A 17,965-nucleotide genomic window follows, 5' to 3' on the forward strand; every position below is an offset into this window, starting at 1 on the left:
TCTGAATATTTCTCACTCCCACCTTTTATTTTCCCTGTACAACTATGCTGTAGAAGATCAGGGCTTTTTATGGTGATGGAGACAACAGGACTGCCAAGGGACAGTCTAAAATCATCTGTGATCTGCAAAACTGTAATATTGGCACATCTTGGGTTGGGGCAGAATGTTAAAATGTATAGGATAGGACCCATAAGTGGAATCATATAATTGTGGTCTTTTGTGGTTGGTTTCTCTCACTTAGCATAGTTTCAAATATGGTGTTGTATAATCAATACTTCATTCTTTTTTATCGCTGAGTACTATTCCATCACAAGGATATACCACATTTTGTTTTTCCAAATTTGTTGGGTGATAGACACTTGAAGTTTTTCCACCCTCTGGTTGTTGTCAGTAATGCTGCTGTGAACATTTACAAGTTTTTCTTTGAACTCTTGTTTTCAGCCACTGAGTAACCACTGCCTACACTACTGCCTCCACAGCAGAGTCGAGCTTCTGATCTTGTTTAGGGGAATTCCTTACACTGTCCTTGCTTTGCTTGGCTGTGGGTGTGGGGGAGAGTAATGCGTGATATCCTTTGACCTTGGAGGCTGTGAAGAGATCACTTTGGGCGGATGCCTTGGGGGCAATTCTGACTTCCTCTCTCTTTTGTTAAACCCAGAAAGAAAGGTTTTACTGAAGCACCAACACAGTGATCTCCTTGCTTCTTGAGTGGTTCATATATATATACTTGAGTGGTTCATATATCTGGCAAGTAAGGCCAGATTCCAGATTCTCAGGTGACATAGTCTGCTGGTGAGTTCCAAAGGAATGACACCAGCAGGCCCTGCAATTTAGGGGTGGCCACCGAGGACAATGGATTCTATTTAAGGGAAGACTCGAGTGCATCATGAATTAAGAAAGCAGGATGCTGGGCAGCCCCGGTGGCTCAGCGGTTTAGTGCCGCCTACAGCCCAGGGCATGATCCTGGAGACCTGGGATCCAGTCCCGCATCATGCTCCCTGCATGGAGCCTGCTTCTCCTCCCTCTGCCTGTGTTTCTGCCTCTCTCTCTCTCTCTCTCTCTCTCTCTCTCTCTCTCTCTCTCTCCTCTCTGTGTATTCTCATGAATAAATGAATAAAATCTTAAAAAAAAAAAAAAAAAGAAGGCAGGATGCTGTAGTTGTATACTAGGTTTCTTTGGGGCTGGGGTGGGATAAGAAATGGCTTTCTCCATGGCATATGTTCTCTGAGGCCCAGCACCTCTCTCATGTTTGGCATTTTGCCATCCTGACACTTACCAACAGGCACATAGGGAGACAGTGTAGCCTTTTGAGCCAGCACTTGGACTTCGCACTCAGAAACCCATGTGTAGATCCTGACTAGCTCTTACTAGCTGAGCAAGCTTCTTAACATCTTCTTCATCCTTCAGATGGAAATCATAATAATACCTACCTCATAGGATTGCTGTAGGGATGAAGTAAGATGGCACAGATAGAACTCTCTGTCTGGGTTCCTAAGGACCCCACAAAGGTTAGCTTTTATTACCAAACCATTATTTTGAGTAGGAATCAGAGCTAGCAAAGATACAGTGTGAAGACTTCCTCCTTTTCCTCAGATTTTAGATTTCTCAAATAATCAGCTGCTTTATAGACATGGTGTAAAGGATAGAAAGCTGTTTTGGCTTTTGATTCCATTGTATAATTTTCCACTAACTTGGCATTTTAGTGGAAGCATGTTTTATTTCATAGCACTGATCACCACTTGACATATTTAACATTTGCTAGATGTTTAAATTATTTTTCTCTTCCCCAATAGAGTATAGAGCTCATGAGCACAGGGACTTTGTGTCTTCTATGTATCCCCAGATCTTTGAGCATAAATATTTGACTGAACTGAGCACCTACAATATACATGCCACCATGCTGAATGCTATGGGTGGCATGATTTCACATGCATTGCTTCATTAGATCCTTACAATACCCCTGTGAACTTTTCAGTACAAGTATCATCATCACCATTTTACAGAGGTGGAGAGTGAGGCCCAGGAAGGGGGTCTCCTAAGGTAGGTAAAGTGGTGGAGCCAACTTAAGCCATTGAACAGTTTAAGTCCAATTAGAGAGATGTCCATTTATGAAAAGTTATTTCAAAAGAATAAACTTCTGGAGGGTATTATGCTGAGTGAAGTAAGTCAGTCGGAGAAGGACAAACATTATATGTTCTCATTCATTTGGGGAATATAAATAATAGTGAAAGGGAATATAAGGGAAGGGAGAAGAAATGTGTGGGAAATATCAGAAAGGGAGACAGAACGTAAAGACTGCTAACTCTGGGATACGAACTAGGGGTGGTAGAAGGGGAGGAGGGCGGGGAGTGGGAGTGAATGGGTGACGGGCACTGGGGGTTATTCTGTATGTTAGTAAATTGAACACCAATAAAAAAAAATTAAAAAAAAAAAAAAGAATAAACTTTCCAGGTCACAGTTCACAACAACTGAAGAAAGAAGATAAGGCAATAAGAAACCATCAGGCAAGAATCCGTATGTGTAGAGGATGATACCACACATCGGGGTTCACATCCTAGCTCTAACATGTTTACCCACATGCTGTGACTTTGGGCAAGTTATTCAACCTCTCTGTACTCCTGTTTCATCATTTCTGAAATAAGGATGCTATTATTAGGATAAGGAGAAAATGACATACAAGGTTGTTGTGAAGATTGAGTTTACATACGTGGCACTTAAAAGTAGCACGTATATAAGTAGCATATAGAAATCATCTATACATAGATGGTAGGTAGGTACATACATACATACACAGAAGATGACTGTAAGTACTACGGGGTAGGGAGACAGATTGAGATCCTCCATGCCGAAAGTGCTAGAGAAAGGGTCAGGGATGTTCTCTGTTGGTGCAACAAGCTGAAGCACACAAGGTAAAAGTTTGCTCATGGACCCAGTAGCACTCTCTTCTATTTACCTGAGTTGTTCATGCATGGAGTAAAGGTCCTTACTCCCTGACTGTCTTGACAGGTTAAATGCAGCCACTGAGGAAGTGTTTGCAAGAAAGAGTCCCCTGTTTCTTAAATGTATATCTTAGAGCCCATACTGAACAGTTCATAACTCCAAATAAAAGTCATTGTGTTCCAGAGCAGGCTGTTCTGTTGGATGTCTCTAGATGAGGCAGACTGAGGTCTCTGCTGGTGAAAACCAATAGGAGTCTCGAAGTTCCGCCTATCACATACCTGAGGTGCCTGGGCAAAGAGAATGCTCCACCAAAAAAAAGTCTAAAAATTACAGATCATCAGACAACCAATAACACATTGATGAGATGTGTCTAAGATCTAGGATCCTCCTGGCTGTAAAGGAAGTCTTTTGGATCTTTAAAAATATCAGTCTTGGGTTTTCAGAATTATAAAAGTGGATCATTGTTTCAGATAAATCGAAAAGCAGAAATTAAAAAGCAAGCAGTCCTAACTAATTATCCCATTTGTGAAACTATCACACCGCACCTCTTTTCCATGAATAGAAAGGAGGGTTTATGGGTGATATCATCCAGGACCAGGCAGAAGGATTCCTTCTGTAACCCACTGACAGATGGCCAGCTTCTTCTACATGATGTCCAGCACAGTCTCCCTTCTTTCCAGGGTTCTGAATTTGGCCAAACATACTTCCTCACCTGGGGTGGAGGCAGAGGACGCTGTGTCAGTGTGGCCTGTTACCATGCTGCCTCTGCCTTTGCCTTTGCCAGTTGCACAGAGGGCACAGTTTTGCCCTCAGTCTCAATATGCCCATTTTCCATAAGCATTCAAAGTCTGACACCAGACTGCAAAATTGTTACCTTTCCAATCTGTCTCTGCTGCTTACTAACAGGGCAACTTATGTAATGACCGTAAGCTCGAGTTGCCTCACCTGAGAAATAGGGCTCATAAAAAGACCTGTTCCACTGTCATGATGGGAGGATTGAGCCAGTTAAGAAGTGCAGAGTGTTTTGCGCCTGTATGATAGGACCTGAGTAAGCACCCACTGATGCTAGCTGCTGCTGCCACCGCTACTCCCAACAGACGCAGGTCCAGCCTGGAATTGTGCAGGTTTTATGCAAATTGCCCAGTTCTGGCTGACGGTTATTAATTGATTTATGAGCCGAAGTATTTTTCATGCTTTGGGACACTGGGAGTCAAACCCCTGAAACGACCAAGAATCAGAATCAGTTTTCTTTCAGGAGAGGGGAACCTACAGTTATGAGTCTGGTAATACTGGGTAGAAAAATGTCCCTGTTTTATTTTAAAAAGAAATTCCAAAGGACATCAACAAAAGTTAAAAAAAAAAAAAAAAAAAAACTCTTTCAGACTGAGCAAGTCAGAATAATTAGGTACAAATAACAGGACTCTAGGACCCCAGGCAGACAACAAGTTCTTTTTTTTTTAATATATAGATTTTTTTTTAAAGATTTTATTTATTTATTTATTCTTGAGAGACCGTGAGAGAGAGAGACAGAGACACAGGCAGAAGGAGAAGCAGGCTCCATGCAGGGAGCCCGATGCGGGACTCAATCCTGGAGTCTCCAGGATCACGCCCTGGGCGGAAGGCGATGCTAAACCACTGAGCCACCTGGGCTGCCCAGACAAGTTCTTATGTACTGAATGTTTGTCAGGGATTCTCCCCTTTTTTGTGCCAGACATGTCTTTGATAGTGTGATGAACTCTATGGACCCTTTTCTGAATAATGTTTTTCAGTGTAGAAAATAAAAAAACATAGGATTACTAAGGAAACCAATTATATTGATAACATTGCTGTCATAATAAATGTTTGCAATATAGGAATCCCATCTTATTCATGCATTAGCTATCATGACCTATAGGCAGGAGTAGTAAATATGCTACTTTCTCGAAGTATGGGTGAATGTGATTGATATTTCGGGACATCTGCAGTAATTCTAATATGACATGAAAATATCTACAATTTCCATTGGTAACAAAACACAGGCACTGCTTATATTACTGTATGTTTGTAACTGAAGGGAAGGCTAAATTAAAGTTGAAGGTTAGGGCAGCCCCAGTGGCGCAGCGGTTTAGCGCCGCCTGCAGCCCAGGGTGTGATCCTGGGGATCCAGGATCAAGTCCCACATCGGGCTCCTTGCATAGAGCCTGCTTCTCCCTCTGCCTCTCTCTCTCTCTCTCTCTCTCTCTCTCTCTCTCTCTTTCTCTGTCTCTGTGTGTGCATCTCTCATGAATAAATAAATACAATTAAAAAAAATAAAGTTGAAGGTTAGTGAAAATAATGACGTAAGCTTTCCCCACCCAAGTTCTTGTACATACTTTTTGGGCATCTGCAGACCCCAGCTTAAGAAGCCCCAGCTTAGACCAACCAGGAAGTGCTGAAGGTATAGCAGCTCCAGAAATTATGCCAAGGAGAGTTGCTCCTCCAACATTTGTTCTGTGCACCAGCTCTGTTACCTGACTGGTTTTAGAATCCTAGGGAGTGGGGTGAACTCACTCTTGAGGAATGGCTGCACCCACATCCTCCTGCCTTCATCCCTTGGGCACGGCTCTGGATGTAGGACCAGCTCATGTCAGCAGTTCTCTTTTGATTTGAATGTGTAGGTGTGGATACACCAGCAGACCTGACAAATAGTGCAAGTGCCAGGCTTGGGAAGAAGAGAGAAAGGAGGTAGAAATTCTCCCAAAGGGAAATGGTATTGAATTTGGGGAGGAGTGACAAAATCGGTGTCAATCCTACATTATTCAGAATATTTCACCTGATTTGGAAATAGCATTAAGATGCTCAAAGAAACTTGCTCATATTAGAGTTTATTTAGACAAATATAGCATAATGTCTTCCCAAACAGTTGCTAAAGGAACTTGGGTTTCCAAGGAAGAGATGCTGAGCTGTTAGAAGGCCAGGGTCCTGTAGGAGTACAACAGCCACCCTTATTCTCAGTTTCACTTTCCATAATTTTACATACCTGTGGTCAAACACGCTCCTGAGGCAGATAATCCTCCTTCTGAGTATCTTCGGAGAGTCAATAGCCTAACTATGTCACAGTGCCTATGTCCTTTGTGTCACTTCATTTTGCCATGTAGGCATTTTATCACACATCATCACAAAAAGAGGAGTGAGTACAGTATAGTAAGCTGTTTTGAGAGACCACATTCACATAACTTTTAATTACAGTAATAATTGTCCTATTTTATTATTATTAATCTCTTACTATACCTAACATAAATTAATCTTTATCATAGGTATGTATGTGTAGGAAAAAACATGAGGGTTTGGTACTATTTGAGGTTTTGGGTGTCCTTTGGGGGTCCTGGAACATATCCCCCAAGGATAAGGAGGGACTATTAAGTATTTCTGGAAACCTTAAATCCTATATTTGTAATTTTGTTGAATACTGATGTAATTTGGCTTATCTTTGTAGTCCAACACATGATAGAAGATGCATGTGTGTATGTATGTATGTGTGTATAAAACAATAAATCTAGTATATTGATTATATTCAGCTATTCTAATGCATTTGCCTTAGGATTTGCCCAATTCTGAAAGAGATGTGCTGAAATCTCCCACTCTAATTGTCCTTTCAGGTTTGCCCTATATCTGTGTTCGGCTGAAGTGCTGTGCTGTTGGATGCATACAGTGTTACGATTGCTCTACCTTTTCATACATTGTGCTTTTATCAATACATAATATCCATTCTGACCTCATCAACCTTACCTCTTGCCTCGTCTCACACGAATCTACTCCCTCCCACACTATTCTGTTTCTGTGTGTTCCCTGGGCCTCCAGCCTGCACCCCTTTATTCATTGCACCCTGTTAAGTGTTTTTCTTCCCAACATCCATCCTTCTTTTAACTTTTTTTTTTTTTTTACCCACTCTTTCAGTGGAAAAATACATTTCATCTCATTTGTTATAATGACCGATGGACCTGGTTTTCTTCCTTCTGTATTCCTTTTTCTTTTTTAAAATTTTGAGTTTTTTTTTTTAATTTTATTTATCTTTTCATGAGCGACACAGAGAGAGAGGCAGAGACACAGGCAGAAGGAGAAGCAGGCTCCATGCAGGGAACCCGACGTGGGACTCGATCCTGAGTCTCCAGGATCATGCCCTGGGCTCAAGGCAGGTGCTAAACCGCTGAGCCACCCTGGGATCCCCTGTATTCCTTTTTCTTAATTATTGATTTTACTCTGCACTTTTCTCTTACTTTGTCTTTAGTTTGGCTGATATATTAACTTGTCTTCTACCTTTTCTTCAAACTTATTCTCTACTCTTCCTAGATTATTTCAGTCCCTCCTCCTTATTTCTCTGTGATTTGAAAATAAAATTCCAGCTACTTTTCTCGCGAACACTCTGTAGCTCCCCGGCCCTCCTGGAGACGAGGCTTCAGAGCTTTTGTTTTTCCCTCCACTGCCTTCTCTGGCCAGCCAGAGCATGTCAGGGTGTGCACCCTGCTGTCCCCACAACCCCGTTCCCAGTTCTTGGTGTTGCTGAGATAGTTGAATGCTTTCAGTCTAGCAAACCATGAGATTTCCCCTTCATCATCTCCTTTTTACTTTGAGAATCTTTGTTTAGCACTTCCTTTGCATACCCACTCCATCTATGTAAACATACACAGGTATATATGAGCTTACAACTGTCTATCTTTAGTTACACATATATCAATATAATATAGACAGGGATATATGTAGATAGATGGTACATGTAGAGTTACTGTTTATTTAAGAATTTATTTATTGCACAATGCTAGTTGCCTGTTGTCCTCAATACCATTTTTTTTCACCCCAAGGCCTGAGGTGTAGCTTGTTGGTATACAGGATTCTTGAGGTGAAGTCCTTTTCTTCTGTAATTTCTAGGGGTTACTCCACTATCCTTTGGTTTCTAGGGTTGCAGATGAGAAGACTGACGCCAGGTTTATTCTTCTGTTCCCTTTGGGAGCAGAGTGTGATTTGTTCTGGGAGGTTCCAGAATGTTTTTATTACCCTTTGGAGATTTGGCACTGTTCAGAATGGCCAGATGCATGAGTATTCCCACATTGATCTCTCCTGGAATTCAGGACACCCGTCTTGTCCAAAAACATGAGTCTTTTTTTCCATTATTTGTTTAATTATTTCCTCTTTTTCATCTGTTCCTTTTTCTCTATCTGAGACTCTGGAGATTCACACCTTATAGGGCCTATCTTTGTTCTTCAAATCTCTTTTCCTTTCTGTTTTTCAAATCTTTTGTTCTGGTCATGAGTTCCTCTATGCTGTCTTTGCTCTGCACTTTGAAATTGTGTTTCTGATGGAGCTTTCCTAATACTGTTGGTTTGCTGTATTTTTTTTTTTTTATTTTTTATTCATGACAGACAGAGAGAGAAAGAGAGAGGGGCAGAGACACAGGCAGAGGGAGAAGCAGGTCCCATGCAGGGAGCCTGATGTAGGACTCGATCCCGGGACTCCAGGATCACACCCCAGGCGGAAGGTGGCACTAAACCGCTGAGCCACTGAGGCTGCCCTGGTTTGCCGTATTTACCACCCATCCTTCAATTCATGACTGTACTTTACGTTGTTTTTAGTTCAATAATCATATCTTTAGATAAGAATTTTGCATGTGTGTGCTATCTTCATAAGTGTTCTTTTATGTTCAGTTCAAATGAGTGCCTTCCACACAAGTGCTGTGGATTTCCTTTGCTGCCCCTAGGCCATGTTACTTGTCCTACTGGGCTCATTTCAGCTCATCTGTGGCAGCTGGGCAGTCCCATTGCTGATGGAGCAGTAAAGGTGGGGCAGGCAGGCCACTGGTTCCCTAGGCTCCTGAAGCCCTCTTAGCCCTGGCCCACCTGTTCTACTCCCCTGGGTTTATTCTCAGAGTGAGGAGGCTTTCCTATGCAGGAGGAGGAATAAGGGATGGGAACCTATGATTCTCTGTAGGATAAGCTCTTCGGGGATCCAGAGCTGCCCTGCATGTGCTCTAGGGTTCCTCAGCCTCTTATTGGAGCCTCTGCCCCACTGCCCATGATTCCTGTCTCAGACCTCACCTGCTCCAGCTGGTTGTGAGCCCCACCAGCCTCTGGGCTCAGAAGAGCCTGGTGGATTGGATTTGGGACAGAGAAAGCATGAAAAGGCATTTAGGGTAGGACTCTCCAGAATCCATCTCCGAACTATGATTACTTTATATTCATAAAAGTGAATCACAATTGGGATGCCTGGGTGGCTCAGCGGTTGAGTGTCTGCCTTTGGCTCAGGGCCTGATCCTGGAGACCCAGGATCAAATCCCGCATCGGGCTCCCTGCATGGAGCCTACCTCTCCCTCTGCCTTTCTCTCTCTTTGTGTCTCTAATGAATGAATAAATAATATCTTTAAAACAAAACAAAAGAAAGTAAATCACAATCATTGTAAAGGGAAAAGAAACCACTACAGAATGGTACAAAGTAGAAAGTGAAAGGATCTCTTGTTTCTGTCCATTCGCCCAGGGTAGCCACTATTAATAGCTTAGCAGGTCCTTCACATATTTTCTCCTTTCTTACATACTTATTTCTTTAAAAAAATACAAATGGGGTCGTACTATATGTACTGTTTGTCAATTTGTTAGCTTTTTTTCCCCTCAGTGTGTTAAGGACTTTTTTTTTTCCCCATATAGGCTTGCCACGTTTTTTTAAAATGACTATATGGCTTTCAGATGTGAAAATAACAAAACATGCTTAATGGATGGTTATTATATACAGTTTTCTCTATTATGAACAATGTTGCTTTGAAAAGCTTTGTGTACACCTGAATGTATTTCTGTAGACCAGATTGCTAGATGAAGGATACGTGGGTAAAAGAACATATGCTTTTTGAATCTCAATAGCTTCTATCAAATTTCCCTCCAGGAAGGTTGAGCTTGTTATTCTCCCATCTATGGAATATGAGAGTTGATGGTTTTCACACTCTGGCTGACACCATATTAACATTCTTTTAGTTTTTGTTAGTTTGATAACATAAAGTAATATCCTATTGTTGTTTTAATTTGAAATTTTAAAATTAGGAGTGAGGCAGTAATGTTTTTTCATGTGATTGTCCCCTTGTTTTTTTCTCTGTGAATTACTCCTTCATATTGTGTTCTTTCTTTTCCCATTGAATTGTTGGTCTTTTTCTGGATTCATAGTTCTTTCTAACTTAAGGAAGTTAGTTCCCTGGTTGTCATTTGCGTGGCAAAAAGGTTTCATAGAATATTATTTGTCTTCAGCTTTTTGTGGTGGTTTTTACTCTACTGGCATTTATGATTTTTGTATCAAACATTTGGCCTTTTTTCTTCAGGTTTCATATCTTTGTGGGAACGATCTTCCTTCCTTGACGATAGTATCAGTATAAAGAACTTTTATGGTTTCAGCCTTCACATGTAAATCTTTGATCTGAGATTTATTTTGATGTGAGAAGTAGATGGGGTGCCTGGCTGACTCGGTCGGTAGAGCATGCGACTCTTGATCTTGGGGTCATGGGCTTAGAGCTACTAAAAAAGAAAAAAAAGAGTGGAGAAGGGCTCCAGCTTGACTTGTTGAATTTTTTTCAATATGGCTTCTTATTTAATCCAGCATGTCAGAGTCCATCTTCTACTGACTAATCTGAGATGACACCTTCATCATAGATTACATTGCTGCATGACTGACTCTCTTGTTGAATGATTTAAGGTTTGCCCAAGGGAAAGCCTCGCGACTGGGGCATATTGGGAACCTGACTCCTGCGTGAGGGACACGGACACCACAAGAATTTCCAAGAGAGTGAGACTGAGCTTTCCCTCCTGCCTCTGCTTGGCTTCCCCTTCCGTGCTCATCTGCCTTTCTGTTACTGGTGTTACAGATATCTGAGAAGTACGGGCTGCCTGTGGAGAAGATCACAAAGCTTTATAAGAAAAGCAAAAAAGGGTAAGAAAGAAACAACTTACACTGACTTCCAGATCCAATCAATCTACATAGTACCTTAAAAAAAAAAAGATGGTGCCCATCTTTTGTTCTGTTGTCCACCTTTTATAAAAAGTGTGTGTCATCCTTACAAAGGATTGCTGAGCAGCTTACAAATGCAGAGCATTTTGGAGATCTTAATAAGAGAGGGAGGGAAGGAGACAGCACATTGTCTTGATGTCGGCTGAGATGTCCCATTCTAATGACAGGATAAGCCGGTGGAATAGAGAGGTTTAGAAGTGGTGAAGACCCTGGGGGGAAAGGCAGTGTCAACCCTGTGCAGGGAGCGGAGTTTATAAAGGATCACATGCTGCTCCTGGGATTGGTTTCATGTTGACACGTGAGAACCGTTCAGGGCATAGAAAATACCTGTGAGGTAATTATCAACAAAATAATCTAAATGATTATTGGACCTGCCTGTTCTCAGTGTTAAGAACAATACTTCATTTATTGGGGGAACAATACTTCATTTATTGGGGGCGTTCAGTAGATTCTGGGACTCTTGCACGTGCTTTGTATGCACCGCGCTATGACTCCTCCCCACGCCTCCAGCCTCCTGGGGGCTTCCTATGTGTATGAGGTTCTAAGAGGAGAGGCTATAGGAGCTAAGTTTAGTTCTAGGAGAGTTTCTGCTGAGTCAGCTTCTGGAGCTATTCTACAAAATGCAGAATATGGCTCTTTAAACTCTTCGCTGAGCCTCTGTCATAAAGGAAATTGATTATCTGAGATGCTCCGGCTTTCTGAGTGATGGGTCTCTTGGCAGATTGGGAATCAAATTTGGGAAACCTTTTCCACTGGAGCCCTTGTTGGCAAATTCACTTAAATGAACATTACAATTTTCTCCATGGTCAATGCAATAGGCTGAGCCTATTCCTTTGATGGTGATATTTGAGCGGTGTCTCAGGGTCTTACTGCTGGGCAGAAATCCTCATTGCAGACGTGCATGCCAGTGGTCATAACATTTCACTTCCATCGAGCACCATATTGGGCCCTGCACTAAATACGTTAGTCCTGACAGCAACTCTAGAGCAGGCTTCTTAGTTTGCAGTAGAATAAAACAAAAAAAAAAAACTTGCCAGATGATACATAGCTGTCAAATGAGTCAGTTCTTCAATGGCAAACTGAGATCTGTCTGATTTCCAAATCACGGACAGACCCTGGAAGTTGTTGATTCTCTTAAAACCAAATCCACTTGGGATAGTTGACCAAGGAGTAGGTCACATGTGGTGAAGTGTAAGCTTCAGAGTGAGGCAAAGCCAGTTTGCAGTCCAACTCAGCCAAGACCCAGCTGGATGAACCTGGGGAGCTGATTTCACTTCCCTGTACTCAGTTTTCTCATCTGCATGGTGGCGATGGTCAGGGCTGCTGGGAAGAATAAAGACAAGGTCTCTGAAACATTGAAACAAATTACATGCTCAGCAAAGGATAGCCACGGTTCTTGATTTTCCTCTTCTCTCACTATGGAGTACTTTCTTAAAGTGTGTTTTCTAGAGGCAGTGGGCTTAATGAAAACAGTTAAGGACCTGATTCTGTCAAGAGCTAACTCAGCGATTTCAGGCTTACCTCTCTGGGCCACAGTTTACCAGTCTATAAAGCAAGGGGGGTGGGGGGTGGATCTCTGAAGACCCATTTAATAAGGAGTCACCAGGTTAGTTCTGACAAATTGAGGCTTTATTTTCTTCAAGCTGGTTTCTGGGGAAAGAAAATATGATGAGGGTCTTTTCCTGCTTTATCTCCTCTCTCCTCCATCCTTTCCGGCCTCCCTTACCAAGGAATAGCTGAGGGGACCCCCTCCCCCCAGCCTGGAGTCTGCCCGTGCCCTCCACTTGTTGACGGCATCTTTGTTTCTTACCCCCCACCCCACTCCCTGGCAGCATCTTGGTGAACATGGATGACAACATCATTGAGCACTACTCCAATGAGGACACCTTCATTCTCAACATGGAGAGCATGGTGGAAGGCTTCAAGATCACACTCATGGAAATCTGAGCCCAGCTCTCGGCATCCCCTTGGCAGGAGCCCTCAGCGCATTCCTCCCCAGGAGAGATGGAGGCCCCAGCCTGGAACCCGGACACCCACCTCCCCCAACTCAAAACCACTGTTACAGACCACACTGGGAGCCGGACGAGGCACAGAGCCCCGGTTCTTATCCGTGTGTTGGGCCCATCCGCAGGGTCCTACTGGAGCTGAAGCCTGAGGCCCTCAGGAACGTGTGCTGGGCCTGTCAGATACTTATTTATTCTCCACCTTCTTCGGGAACCCAGGGTCCAGGCCCGCCAAGGCACTGCTGGTCACTGCTGGCCTCAGATGAGACCGTCCAGAGCTTTCCCCCTCCAAGGGAGACACAGCCAATCCGTTCACTCCAGAGAGCCTGAGAATGCCCGGGCCCTTCCGCCTCACCTGCACTTCTCCTGAGTGGCTGGACCAAACGAGCTGCTGCCACTTTCTGGTCACAAACCTTCAGGCCACTCTGGGGAAGGCCATCTTGCTAAATACCTCCCAGGGTTTGTCACGAGTGGCTGCCAGGCCTTGTACAGGAAGACATTCAGCTGCCATGTAATTAGTAACTCAGAAGGCGTGCCTGGACATCGTGTACATAGTGTTTATAATATCACAATAATATATTTTACCCGTGGTACAGTGGGCATGTTTACTGCCCCTGAGCTGTTGGGGAGGCGCTGGGAAGGGAAGTGGCCTCGGGTGTCAGGGACCCCTGGGGGATGCCGAGGAGGATGCTGGGGGCACTCCCGCTGTGCGGGCCACTGTGCTGGGCTCCTGGCGACGCCCGGCCTGTGCCTCCGAGTGGCCCAGGCAGTGGGAAAGGTCAGGGCGTGGAGGCCTCGGCCCTCGGTTGAGGGGAGCTCTGCCGAGAGGCTGTGCTATCCCGGAGCCACCGCCGAGCTCCGTGGGGCTCGGGAGGGCCTGGCCCCTGTGTGGCACCTCACGGTTTACACGCACATCCTTCATCTCAAGTGGCTCCCTTACAAGCCCAGCAGCAGCTGAGAGTCGTGCCCACAGCTTAGCTCTGAATCCACAGGTGAGGGCAGCCTCCTGTGGCCGCCTCTGCTCCAGGCTGCTGGATGGTGGGGGCGGGGGGGTGCCCCCCCAGAGCGCTCTGGCTCTTCTGAAGGCAGCCTCCCGAGGAGGACTGGGAGAGAAGGTCTTGTCCTCCTGCACGTGCCCTGGGAGACAAAGAGGAGAAAGAAACGCTTCCCTAAACAATTATGAAACCATGAGCCGTCTTGGGGCGCTGTTCTCTTTGAAAGGACTGGTCAGTGGTCTGGGGTTTGCGTTCACCCATGTGGCTGAAGCACTAGCCTTTGGTAGTCAGCACGCCCTCCCCTCAAGATCCTGCGCTAGGACAGGTTCTGTGTAAAGGCCCAGATTTATTTGAGAAGCACTTTGACGTCTTACCTGGGGGGCTCTCTCTCTCCAAGGGCTCCCTGCCTCCCACCCCTTCTGCCCCTGAGGCCCAGAGCAGGCCAGAAGGGCTGTTTTCAGCCAGCTGTGTCTCCTCGAGGCTGCAGAGGATTTGAATGGAACAGAGGGCAGGGGCCGCACCTAGGGAAATGTCCGGGTGGTCTTATGGGGGCACCTTTCAGTGTGTCTTCTGGACATCTTACCCCTTCCTGTGGTGCCAAAGGTTTGCATCCTGGATTCAGTTCTGCTCCAGCCTGTTCCCTCCTCCCCACTCTGTCATGCCCTGAACCAGTAGCTTGGGGACCTCACTGGGTACTGATGCAGCTCTGTTCTATGACAGACAAATTCAGTGTTGGAAATAGGCACTTCCCATGCACCTGACTTATCCGTTCCGTCCTCTGGAGTCTGTGCCCCAGTAGTACCTGCCATTTCATCTGCCAGTCATGTTTGAACCCGCCCCTCATGTTTGAACCGGCCCCTGAGGCAAGGAGCATGGGAAGTGCATAGTATATAAGATACAATTTTGGGCAGTCTGACACAGGTAGCCCCACCCTTCTTTCTCTAGTCTTGTGGGAAAATGTTTGCTAGTCCTGCCCTAGGCAGAGGATGAATCAGAGATGCTTTTTCATTTGTTTCTGATCCCTAAGCAATCACTGTAGTGACCCCTACCTACCAGAACAAAGAATGTGAGGCCAGTGCCACCCAAGGGTGGTGCAGAGCATCACCTCCCATCTGCTCTGCTCCCAACCCTTACCCTGTCCGCTCCATCCTCAGAGTGCCCGCGGCTTAGCTTGGATGTGTCCTCCACCATGTATGTCAGCAGAGCTTCGATGAGCACAATTTTCTGAGCAGAAGCACTCTAGAAAGATAGGAAAAACTGACTCCTCTGCTTTTGTCCCTTAAGTTAATCACACTGAAATAAATATGCTTTTTAAAAAATCCATGTAAAATGGGGGACATGTCAAACAAGTATTTTTCTTATATGTATCCAAGTTGCTTAGACTTAACAGGTGTTTGGAAATTGGGACCAACAGCAAAATGCAGTCAGATATCATCTTGGACTTGGATCCTAAAAGACTGAACTCAGAAACTTAGGAGGCATGAAATGAATCAACATTTATTTTCCTTCTTATTTAAAGTTAGGAAAATGCAAGAGAAACAGGGTTTGTGCCAAATTCTCTGAATGGCCCGTTCTTAAAAACGAGTGAGGGAGATTGATAGATGGACAATTTGCTTTCATGTTTTAAAGAAAAAAAAGGCAAATGTAACTTAATAGTTTTGTAAATGGGAGAGGGGGAATCTATAAACTATAAATACAGTTATTTTATTTTTTGTACATTTTTAAGAAGAAAAAATAAATATTCATAATGTCAGAGTAAATGACAATGTCTGGTGTTTTCTGTGAAGTGGGTGTTGGGGCTTTTTGCCCTGTTGGAAAGAAGCTGCAGCGTGGCCTTGGGAAGATTCTAGGCTGCCCCTGGGCACTTTCGGGTCTTAGGCCTTAGTACAGCAGGTGTGTCCTCTTCCTGTGGATTGTACTCCACCCCAAGGTTACACAAGAAGAGAGCTAAAGAAATCAAGAGGCCTTCATTGTGACAGTGGCGTCCCACCTGGGTGGTCATTCTTGGCCAACTCCCCAGAGCGGACGGTAGTTTCTGCCTGCCCGCTTTTACCTTCCTCACTCCCAGTGCACTCACCCCCACCTGAGTTATCTCTTTAGTTCATCTGTACCAGCCTCCACAGAGACTGAAACCTGATGGCTAAAACTCCAATGACAGCATGACAGTCTTGCCCCGCTGCCTCCCCACTGAGCCACCAAGCTCTTCAGCCATCATCCACCAGAGCCTCTCCACTCCAATCAGCATTTCTACATCCTTCTGCAACTCACGTTGTCTACGTCCACAGCTGTCAAATCTTGGCTTAAAATTTGCCTCGAAAGGGCACCCGGGGTGGCTCAGTGGTTTAGCACTGCCTTCAGCCTAGGCCCATCCTGGAGACCCGGGATCGAGTCCCACGTCGGGCTCCCTGCATGGAGCCTGCTTCTCCCTCTGCCTATGTCTGTGTGTGTGTGTGTCTCTCTCATGAATAAATAAATAAAATCTTTTAAAAAAAATTGCCTCGAGAAAGTCTTTTCTGACAACTTCACTCCAGTGGCAACCCCACTGGCACCTCAAGCAGCTTCTATGCCTGGATCAGGGCAGGGGAGAGGAGGCTGGGGTGGAGCTGATGGAGGAGACTTCTGGAAGGATCATGGGATTAGCAATGGGCCACAAGGCCTTTTTGCCATGATCCATGCTCCACAGCCCCCATGGGTGGTTGAGTGGACCCACAGGCCTGTCTAGGTCCTACAGAGGATGCAGCTGGTCTCCACATCTGCCCTGAGGTAATCACTCCTGTGGCCCATGGCAGCAAAGGCACTGCTTCTCAGTGACCTCTGCTTGCCATGTGTGCCACCCTGTCCCCCACCTCCCTGTGCAGGACTCAGGTCAGGTAGGTGAGGATGACTAGTTGTCAGGGCCACAGGGGCCAATCCTGGCTCTTGCCTCCACTCTGCTAATTCAGTTCAGTTACTAGGGTCCAGGCACTGTGCCCCACGCTGGGGACAAAGAGGCGGGTTAGACACAGTCTGCCCTTTGAGGCAGTGATTCATGTGCAAAGTGGCCTGGCATCATTAGTACGGTAATAAGGGCTCACCCCAGGAGAGCAGGGCTGGGTCATAGCTGCAGTTCTAAGACACACAACCTCTCCCACCCTTAACACTTCTTGTGCAACATGAGAAATCACCAGTGTGAATCTCACTTTGGGAAGGCTGCCAACTCGAGTGTCTGAGCCCATATATCTGAGGGTCAATGGGAATGGGAGAGGGGACGTCACTGTGTCAGTTCAGGTCCTCTTAGCAGACCAAGATGGGATTAGACATTCAAGAGATTTATTGCGGAGAATGCATACGAACGATAAAGGGGAAATGAGCAGGGGGAGAGGGAGAGCATACGGACTAACCCCTGCTGAAGGAGGGAAGGGAGAAAAGAAGCCTGGGCGGGAAGAGCCTCAGACTGCCTCGGCCAGGACCCCCACAGAGTCCTTGCATGAAGGTCACATGCAGGAAGAATCCCGTGTGGGGCAAGAATGGCCCAATAGCCTTGCCTCGTGCAGTCGCTGACTGGGAGCAGCCCCAGAGAGTGAAGCCTATCATCCCGTGAGCTGTGCTTGCAGCAGCAGGGGCTCCAAAGGGAAGATCTGAACAGCCCTCTGGTGACCACAGCCAACCCCTCCTGAAAGGTCTCCCATAGCGTCGCTGGATGCTCTATTACAAGTAAATGTTCCTTGAATGGGTTTCCTGGTCTACCCTTCCTACATAGAACATACCCTTGTATGTTATACCTTTTGTCCTCAGGGTCCTTCATCCCTACACTTTACCGAGATCTGCTGAACAGGTGCATGGGTTAATTTTAGAGACTCTGGAATTCTAGGAAACACAGTGGGCGGGCCTCTGATCAGCAAAGCAGCAAAAGAGAAGGGGATGTTGAAAGGGCACTAAAGACAAATGTCAGCAGCTTGTTCCCTGCATAGCAAACACCCTTCGTGCACCACTCAGGAAAGAATTTGATTGCAGCTCTGAGGTAGACATAGATGTAGATTACTTTGTGATTGTATT

The 17,965-nt window shown here is 45.2% G+C and overlaps 1 protein-coding gene across 5 annotated transcripts in view; it reads left to right on the plus strand.

Annotated features, from left to right (window-relative positions):
• Positions 1 to 15,690, plus strand: part of GRHL2 (grainyhead like transcription factor 2) — a 157,599-nt gene extending 141,909 nt beyond the window's left edge. For all 5 annotated transcript variants that reach the window (XM_049093288.1, XM_049093286.1, XM_049093287.1 and 2 more), the window contains 2 exons: positions 10,790 to 10,854; positions 12,765 to 15,690. In XM_049093288.1, coding sequence (XP_048949245.1) covers positions 10,790 to 10,854; positions 12,765 to 12,879 — 180 coding nt within the window. In that variant the 3' untranslated portion in view covers positions 12,880 to 15,690. The remainder of the gene's footprint in view (positions 1 to 10,789; positions 10,855 to 12,764) is intronic.
• Positions 15,691 to 17,965: the final 2,275 nt, after the last annotated feature.

The sequence above is a fragment of the Canis lupus genome, chromosome 13, assembly GCF_003254725.2.
Source record: "Canis lupus dingo isolate Sandy chromosome 13, ASM325472v2, whole genome shotgun sequence".
NCBI classification, from domain to species: Eukaryota; Metazoa; Chordata; class Mammalia; order Carnivora; family Canidae; genus Canis; species Canis lupus.